We start from the raw sequence: 9793 nt of genomic DNA on the forward strand, positions 1-9793 counted from the left end.
ACACATGTATCTGAGTTTCCTATCAATACAATTATAGCATGGATAATAAACGATTATCATGAACAATGAAATATAATATAATAATAACCAATTTGTTATTGCCTCTAGGGCATATTTCCAACAGCGCCGGGACGCGTCGCGGCGGGAGGGCGGCCGGGCAGGGCGGCCGGAGGCCGACGGCGGCCGGATCCGGGGAAGGGGAGCTGGAAACTCCCTCCCGCGCGTCGTTGGCGAGGGAATCGGGTCGGGGAGGGGTTGGGCTGGCCAACCCCTGTTTCTACAGGCTGGGAAGGAGAATAGGGGTTGAGCCCCTAAATATTTGTGAGGGTTTAAAGGTTAAGGGGTTCTATTCTTTGGGAATTTTTCGTCTCAACCCATAAAAAAGTGGTTATTTTTGAGGGTTTGAGAGTTTAGAGGTACTACTAGAAATGCTCTGAGTATACCTGAATTAGTCGAAAATGTATCACCCCAAGGTTCAGTATAGCTGAATTAGTCGAAAAAGCTACACCCCAAGGCCCAAGGTTCAGACTAGGCTGGAGAGAGGTTATAGTTCATGATGCATATGCATGCACCCCAAATGTGGTACTGTACTTTACTCTTCCCAGTTCCAATGCAAACATCTCATCTATCGATTCTACTGAATGAATGTAGCAAGAGGAACACGAGCCTACACTCTAGTTACTACCAGTACGTACATTAATGTATCTGTCACTACTATGCTAAATACGTATTTATGTGTGTTGTCAGCTGCAGGCAGCTGGTGGGTGAACTTAGCCAGGCGGCGGCGGTAGAGATTTGATGAAGGCCTCCACCTGGATGTTGGTGGCGCGCGGTAGGAACTTCATGCAGATGGGCGGCCTCACGCCGGCCAGCGCCAGCACCGACTGCGGCAGCGTCCAGATGCCGTCGCCGCAGATGAGCCCCGACGCCACGGGCGGTGCGAACGCCTTGGCCCTCGCGCCGTCCACGTGGTCCCACACGAACCGGATCAGGCTCCCGATGCACATGTCGATCCCGAAGTAGGGCCCCAGGTAGAATGGGATGGCCATGGCCATCGGCAGCGGGATGAACTGCGCGATGTTTGGCCCCGCGAGGTCCCGAGCCAGGTTCACCACGATCGCGCCCACGAAGAAGACGATGCAGAGGTCCAGGCAGTGCTTGGGCAGCGACCCCAGCCCCTGCACGCCCAGGATCGCCATGTTGCGGTACACCAGCGCGTTGGGCGACGGGTACTCGGACCCCGGCGTGCCGATGTCGCCGAACGCCTTGTAGAAGAGCCAGAACACGGACGGCGCGATCACGCACCCCATGGCCGTGCCGATCACCTGGCTCACGAACATGGACCGCGGCGACGCCAGCGTCATGTAACCCGTCTTGAAGTCCTGCGTCAGGTCGGACGCCGTGGACACGATGCCGATCATGACCCCGCACGCGGCGAGGCCGGCGATGATGCCGCCGTTGGACGCGCCGGCCCAGGCGCCCACCAGGAAGATGGCCAGCTTGCCGTAGGTGGTGGCGAGGGACCAGTCCGTGAGGCCGCAGCCGTAGGCGTTGCAGAAGGCCAGCACCGGCGCGATCACGTAGGAGGTGGCCACGTGGTACCACCTGAGCTGGTGGAAGATGCGCGGCACCGTGATGACGGATATCACCGCGGTGATCACGTAGGCGCTCAGCGCGAGCGTGTTGGGGATCTGGTCCTTCATGAAGAGCTCCGTGCGGCGCTGGTCGTCGAACGTCTCCGCCGGCGTCAGGTCGCCCCCGGCCTCGCTGATGGGCAGGGTCGGGCCCGACATCATCCCGCGCACCTGCGCCACCAGCGCCGTCATGGTCCGGGTCAGCACCTTGAGGAAATTGTAGAGGCCGTCGCCGAGGATGAGCGAGATGGAGATGAACACCTGCACGATCAATCATATGAATCCTTGGTGCAACGCAACGACGATGAAATCACAAGGACAAGAGAGGTGTGCGTACCCGGTAGCCGACGATGCCGCGGAGGCTGCTGGGCTTGAGGTCGGCGGGGTACCAGTCGCCCTTCTTGTGCTCGATGATAGGCCACATGATCCCCCATGATATGATGCCTCCGAGGAGGACGGAGAGGTTGACGAGGTAGGGGCAGATCATCCCGACACCTAGGTACGTCGCCGAGAAGTCGAAGTAGAACCTGGCCATTCATTTTGTTGCAAATCCATCCAACAAGAAATATTTACACACTTTGGCTAGCTAGCTAGGTATGAAATGTGAAAAGTTGCTGACATATAGTATTTCTCAAGGAGCATACTTACTTTTGTCTGCGTGCCTCGAGGCCCAAGGTGGGGAAGGAGCTGAATCCGCAGTCTTTGCCGCCGGTGTAGAACCACTGGAAGAAGCCCCAGCTGAAGCTCATCGCGAAAAACTTGCCCAGCGTCTTCACCTGTAGCCTGCATGCAGCAGCAGCAATCCAGTCCAGTCCAGTCCAACCACCGGCCGGTAATTAAATTGGCCGGGTACAAATTCAGACACTGACCGTACAAATTCAGATACGGACAACATACGTACTTGGCCAGCTTTGCGCCCTGGGGAGTGTGGAAGCTGTTGATGAGGTGCGCCGTGGCCGTGCCGCTCGGGTAGATGAGCTTGTAATCGATGATCATTATCTGAAGCCCAAATCAACCAAACGATTGGCCATGTTTAACGGATTACATTTGTGAAATCAAAATGTTGACTGTAGAGATCAGTGCTGTGGTGAGACGTGCATGCCTTCCTGAGGGGCACGACAGAGAAGAGGCCCAGGAAGCTGACGATGAAGAGGAAGCCGATCATCCAGCCCAGGCTGGGGTTCTTGATGCTGTCCTCGTCCCTCACCTCCCCTGACTGCTCGCTGATCCTCTCGCTCATCCCGAACATGTAGCTCCCAAATCCCCCTGCCACGGGCATCTCTTTCCATGTAACCCAAAGAAATGCATGGGAAAAACTTGTGAATGCAAACGATCCATCCATGGAGGATACACGCGCAGGCGCAGCGATCGATGGAGATCGATTGCCAATCGCTGTGCCGGTGCTTACGTACCGCTGAAGGCGATGCCGGAGCACGCGACGACGCAGGTCTGGACGACGGTGTTCTCCTGGCGGGTGAAGGGCTTGACGCCGGGGATGCCGGCCTTGTCGAGCAGCCTGGTCCACGAGTGGAGGAGGAAGAAGCCGAGGAGCCCCGCGGAGACGTTGAGGGAGGGGATGATGCCGGTGGTGAGGTTGAGCTTCATGACGATGACGCTGAACATGAAGCCCAGCAGCGCGCTCACCGCCAGAGCCCGCGCCGTCACCTGCTCCTTCCAGTCGGGCACCTCCTGCCCCTCGAACACCCGCTCGATCGACTCCCCCTCGTCCTCCTCGTACTCCTCCTCCTCCACCTTCCTCGCCATCGGTCGATCTCCTCTCCTCTCCTCTCCGGCGCGCCGTCCGTCCGTCGCGCGCGCGTCTGTTTGTGGGGATTGTCTGTTCACTTTGCTTGGTCCCCGCGTGTCAGTCAGTGGGACTTATGGCCATTTTCTCCGCTCGCTCGCTCGCATGCATGGCGAGCTAGCTAGCGGACGGCGGGTGTTGTGTCGGGATCGATCCGGGTCTCCCGGCTACTGTCTCTCACTCTCGCTCGATCGTTCTTCCCGTGAAGGTAGCACTAGGCGGTCAAAACTGGCCAGTTTGACACTGAAAACCTACTTTCTTTGTAGTGCATGTTTTTTTTTTCTAATCAAACAACGACAAAGTTTCGTAGAGAAAACTATTCATATCTATAAAAACTAAATATGCACAATATGAAAATACGTCTCGCGATGCATCTAATAATATATGGTTGGTATTCTAGATGTCAAACTTGAGCCCTTCGCCCGGTGCCTAGAAAACCCTCAGGGTCCAATTGGAACACATACCCATCCGACCCTATGGTCGATCAACACCTTCTTACTCGATTGCAATACCACCACAATAGAAGGATCATGGACTAGGGAAAGGCGTGGTTGTCGGAATAAAGTATAAACTCGTTGAAGAAGAAGCATGTCGTCTCCCTACTGGCTTCTTTAACATCCACCTCTCCTCGCATTGCTAGTCTCAAAGTCCTCCCCGCACCACTATAGCGGCCAAGTCGTCTGCCATAGCATACCACGAGTGCCCAGTACTCCCTCTTCAAAAGCGGCCTCACCCCCAACACCACGCAAGAACGGTTGGAGGCAGATGCATGCATTAGAGTGAGGGTGAACCTAGGTTTACCGGTTGCCCTCTTAGATGAGGTGCGGGTGGAACCATGAACCTAGGCTGTCCTTACGGGTTTACAGGTGTGACAACATGTCCGGACCACCCGAATCTTGATTGACAGCGAACCTGCTTGTCGGGCTTCACAACAAAGCCTAGGTGGGACCAGCGTAGTGGTGACAAGCGCTCCATGGATGATTCGTGCACCGTCTTACACATCTTGCCCCTCCTCCAGACAACACGACTTGGTGGTCGACAATCAAGGTGGACATAGGACATGGGACATGAGTGTGGGCTACTAAGTGGGTAGGTTTAGCAACATAAGCTCTTAAACAACACGAAAACGACAACATGAGCACAAGGATATGGATGTGGGATACTACAATGAGGAGACGAAGCCTTCCACCCGAGCGGCAAGGATCATTTTATAGATCGAGTGGGAATACCACCATCACCATGGCACAACATCCCCGACAATGTGGCAAGTGACAATGTGCCACAACTACGACCTTGATACCTTGCATTCCGGCTCTTCCAAATACCCCATAGAATGGTCACATCATCATAGAGCATAGGTGGATAGACATATTGCCATTGGTTTTTCAAAGATCTTCAATACAAGAAACATCCTACATTCCAATAGGATTTGTTCGGTTTGGTAGAGACTGAAGCGGATTGGAAATCGACTCGAATTCGGATGAGAGGGTATCAAATGGACAAACCCTCAGAGCAGCGTGGGCACAAGTCATATTTCTCCCAGCACGGGTCGACTACAATTTTCAGACAATGTATGACGTGAAATTTTGTCCTAATTTCTGTGGTTGTGTTGCTCATACAATTCCCAAGGTTCCGAGGACCTGCGGTGCTCGCGCACGAGCAACCTAGAAGAAACAAAGTCAGAGAACTAGAGTGTCTGAATATTGCATAGTATTTCTTCCAAATAATGATTAATTATGAGAACTGAGTAATTTTGTTGCCCCCCTTTTGGTCAAGAATGTTCACACTTTCTTTTACCATGAAGCAAGTAATGATGCCTTTCTTTTATATCTTTGGCATCACCTTTTTCCTGCTATCAGGAACTACCCCCTCCGATCCATATTAATTGACACTGACTAAATCGGTGTATATTAATATGGATCGGAGAGAGTATTATTTACATGGTTGCGTACATTAGTATGCCCTCTTCTTATGAGTCTTAAAACAGGTCATCATGGTTAGGAACATGTGATCTGCTGTGTTTATCAATTATCCTCTACCGGCAAAATGAGAGCATTCAAAAACTCAAATATGTTTTGAACCAAGAATGTTACAGAAAGAATTATACTGTTGCAATGGTATATACGATAAATTTTAGCTGTTGTTCCTTAATCATATTTTTGAAATTCTGAACATAAATGCGAATAACTTTTCAGGTATATGAACTGAAATTGCATGATATAATATTGCCTATATTTTGGTAATTGTAAACTTATGGTTGAGGCTAGCCTTTTGTGAATAGTAAAAAAATTGCGAATAGCTAGAGTTTCTAGATTTCGGTCAATCCTGGCTTAGGTTTGTTTCTCAACCTTGACATTTGTTCTGAAGATTTAGATCAGCAATAATCACTTCAGTTAAGGATCCATGTTGTGCATGGATTTATCCAGTGGATTGTTTATTGTAATTTATTTTTTATGCACATTGATTAAGTAAGAGCCTACAAATAAGATAAAGCCGTGCCAAACTTATCCACTTCGAAAAATAGAGCACCTTTGGCATGCTACATTTGAGTTTAGTGTCCCGTATTTATTTTGATTGCACAATCTGCTCAGATAGTCGCTTCAGCTTGTCTTCTTCATTCCAATAGGTATAGTAGACATATGGACTATGTTGTTTTGCCTAGATTTTCTGCACTTCTTTACTGACTTGCTTCCTCTTGCATTATCTTTCTAGCAGAATATGCAATTTCTTCTGAAGAGGTAGAAGCCACATCTTTGTTCATCTCCTCTCACCGTAAGTTAGCCCTCTACCCTTCCCCTTGGGAGGCAATGTTGAGTATGGATTTGTTATCATGCTTAGCTCTAGATGATCGCCTCGCACGTCCAAGACCATTTTAACCTCCTTGATATGATTATCTTATATTCACGTATCTTCCATTTGCTTTCGTGAACTTCTAATGTTCTTTTCTTGTTTGTTTAACTTGACATGGAATAAAAAGATTGAGGATTGGAGTTTTATTTGATTGAACTTCGCCACATCGCTGAAGTTCTGCACCCTGTTAAGGTGGAGCCTATGTAACCGGACATTTCGTGATGGTAGAAGTTGCAGGAAGAGCCCAAATGGGCGACAAGGAAATGAAGATAAATGGTATACTAGGATGTAAGAATCTAAGATCCCTCGGTGAATCACTTATGTATGTTGTGTTTTGGTCCACTACCAGGTGAATGTAGCGTCCATGTGTTGATTTCTATGTTATGTTTAAGAATAAGAACAACACAACCCCTCACACCCGAGATATCGCCTCCACTGAATGAGAGAGAGAGAGAGAGAGAGATGCTTAACTAATAACCTAAGTGTGGCACGACAAAGCGCGTGTCACCCTATAGTGCTTTACATCAGTGCGTGAATCTGCCTCCAATGCATCATTGCAATTAACTAAGAGCATCCCTAGCAGATCCGCTAAAACCGCATCCTCTGAAAACTATATACAGTTCCCCCTAAAACATATTTGTGGGAATTTACGGTAAGATTTGTATGTCGGCAGAACAGATCCCGTATAAACCAATTGAACTTACAACAAGTTCACTGCAAAATAACACAAAGCACCCTCACACATAGAAAGGAAAGAACGTTGCCGGAATCGAGATCAGACCGTGGCGGCGGTAACAAGGAAGGCGCGGGAGCAGAAAGTTCCCTCCCGCCAACCGTTTTTTGTTTTACAGCTCCCAGCAAAAACCGCCTCCAATCCTAGTTATCTACAGGATGAGGTCCGTTTTTTAGGGGGGGAGGTCTATATTTTTTACAGAGGAGGGCTTTTGTGGTATTGATACGTCTCCAACGTATCTATAATTTATGAAGTATTCATGCTATTATATGATCAACCTTGGATGTTTTATATGCATTTGTATGCTAATTTCTGTTTTTTACAGAGGAGGGCTTTTGTGCCAGTTTCTGTTTTTTCCTTGTTTTAGAGTATCGCAGAAAAGGAAAACCAAACAGAGTCCAATTGACCTGAAACTTGACGGAGCTTATTTTTGGACCAGAAGAAGGCCAGGAAGTAAAAGAACTGGGCCAGAAGAGTCTCGGGCTGCCCACGAGGGTGGGGGTGTTGGGTTTCGTAGTAATTTCAAAAATTTTCCTACGCTCACGCAAGATCATGGTGATGCATAGCAACGAGAGAGGAGAGTATGATCTACCTACCCTTGTAGATCGACAACGGAAGCGTTTGGTTGATGTAGTCGTACGTCTCCACGGCCCGACCGATCAAGCACCGAAACTACGGCACCTCCGAGTTCTAGCACACGTTCAGCTCGATGACGATCCCCGGACTCCGATCCAGCAAAGTGTCGGGGAAGAGTTCCGTCAGCACGACGGCGTGGTGACGATCTTGATGTACTACTGTCGCAGGGCTTCGCCTAAGCACCACTACAATATTATCGAGGACTATGGTGGAAGGGGACGCCGCACACGGCTAAGAGTATGATCACGTGGATCAACTTCTGTGTCTCTAGGGTTCCCCTGCCTCCGTATATAAAGGATCAAGGGGGGGGGGTGCGGCCGGCCTAGGAGAGGCGCGCCAGGAGGAGTCCTACTCCCTCTGGGAGTAGGATCCCCCCCCAATCCTAGTTGGAATAGGATTCGCGGAGGGGGAAAGAGAGAGAGGGGGGCCGGCCCCCTCTCCTTGTCCTATTCGGACCAAGGGAGGAGAGGGGCGCGCGGCCCATCTTGGGCTGCCCCTTCTCTTTTCCACTAAGGCCACTAAGGCCCATATAGCTCCCGGGGGGGTTCCGATAACCTCCCGGTACTCCGATAAAATCCCGATTTCACCCGGAACACTTCTGATATCCAAACATAGGCTTCCAATATATCAATCTTTATGTCTCGACCATTTCGAGACTCCTCGTCATGTCCGTGATCACATCCGGGACTCCGAACAACCTTCGGTACATCAAAATGTATAAACTCATAATATAACTGTCATCGTAACCTTAAGCGTGCGGACCCTATGGGTTCGAGAACAATGTAGACATGACCGAGACACGTCTCCGGTCAATAACCAATAGCAGAACCTGGATGCTCATATTGGCTCCTACATATTCTACGAAGATCTTTTATCGGTCAGACCGCATAACAACATACGTTGTTCCCTTTGTCATCGGTATGTTACTTTCCCGAGATTCGATCGTCGGTATCCTATACCTAGTTCAATCTCGTTACTGGCAAGTCTCTTTACTCGTTCTGTAATACATCATCCCGCAACTAACTCATTAGTCGCAATGCTTGCAAGGCTTAAGTGATGTGCATTACCGAGAGGGCCCAGAGATACCTCTCCGACAATCGGAGTGACAAATCCTAATCTCGAAATACGCCAACCCAACATGTACCTTTGGAGACACCTGTAGAGCTCCTTTATAATCACCCAGTTACGTTGTGACGTTTGGTAGCACACAAAGTGTTCCTCTGGCAAACGGGAGTTGCATAATCTCATAGTCATAGGAACATGTATAAGTCATGAAGAAAGCAATAGCAACATACTAAACGATCGGGTGCTAAGCTAATGGAATGGGTCATGTCAATCAGATCATTCAACTAATGATGTGATCCCGTTTAATCAAATAAAAACTCTTTATCCATGGTTAGGAAACATAACCATCTTTGATTAACGAGCTAGTCAAGTAGAGGCATACTAGTGACACTCTGTTTGTCTATGTATTCACACATGTATTATGTTTTCGGTTAATACAATTCTAGCATGAATAATAAACTTTTATCATGATATAAGGAAATAAATAATAACTTTATTATTGCCTCTAGGGCATATTTCCTTCAGTCTCCCACTTGCACTAGAGTCAATAATCTAGATTACACAGTAATGATTCTAACACCCACGGAGCCTTGGTGCTGATCATGTTTTGCTCGTGGAAGAGGCTTAGTCAACGGGTCTGCAACATTCAGATCCGTATGTATCTTGCAAATCTCTATGTCTCCCACCTGGACTAGATCCCGGATGGAATTGAAGCGTCTCTTGATGTGCTTGGTTCTCTTGTGAAATATGGATTCCTTCGCCAAGGCAATTGCACCAGTATTGTCACAAAAGATTTTCATTGGACCCGATGCACTAGGTATGACACCTAGATCGGATATGAACTCCTTCATCCAGACTCGTTCATTTGCTGCTTCCGAAGCAGCTATGTATTCCGCTTCACACGTAGATCCCGCCACGATGCTTTGTTTAGAACTGCACCAACTGACAGCTCCACCGTTTAATGTAAACACGTATCCGGTTTGCGATTTAGAATCGTTCGGATCAGTGTCAAAGCTTGCATCAACATAACCGTTTACGATGAGCTCTTTGTCACCTCCATATACGAGAAAC

At 49.0% G+C, this 9793-nt stretch overlaps 1 protein-coding gene across 1 annotated transcript; it reads right to left on the reverse strand.

Moving 5' to 3' along the window:
- Positions 1 to 770: 770 nt before the first annotated feature.
- LOC125534500 (probable metal-nicotianamine transporter YSL10) lies at positions 771 to 3386 on the reverse strand. Its single transcript, XM_048697712.1, has 6 exons — positions 3047 to 3386; positions 2737 to 2900; positions 2536 to 2633; positions 2283 to 2417; positions 1972 to 2161; positions 771 to 1895 (listed from the first exon to the last, which is right to left on the reverse strand). Exons 1-6 carry the CDS (start codon positions 3255 to 3257, stop codon positions 771 to 773), a joined length of 1923 nt encoding a protein of 640 aa, XP_048553669.1. The 5' UTR covers positions 3258 to 3386.
- Positions 3387 to 9793: the final 6407 nt, after the last annotated feature.

The sequence above is a fragment of the Triticum urartu genome, chromosome 2 (genome assembly GCF_003073215.2).
Source record: "Triticum urartu cultivar G1812 chromosome 2, Tu2.1, whole genome shotgun sequence".
Taxonomy (NCBI): Eukaryota; Viridiplantae; Streptophyta; class Magnoliopsida; order Poales; family Poaceae; genus Triticum; species Triticum urartu.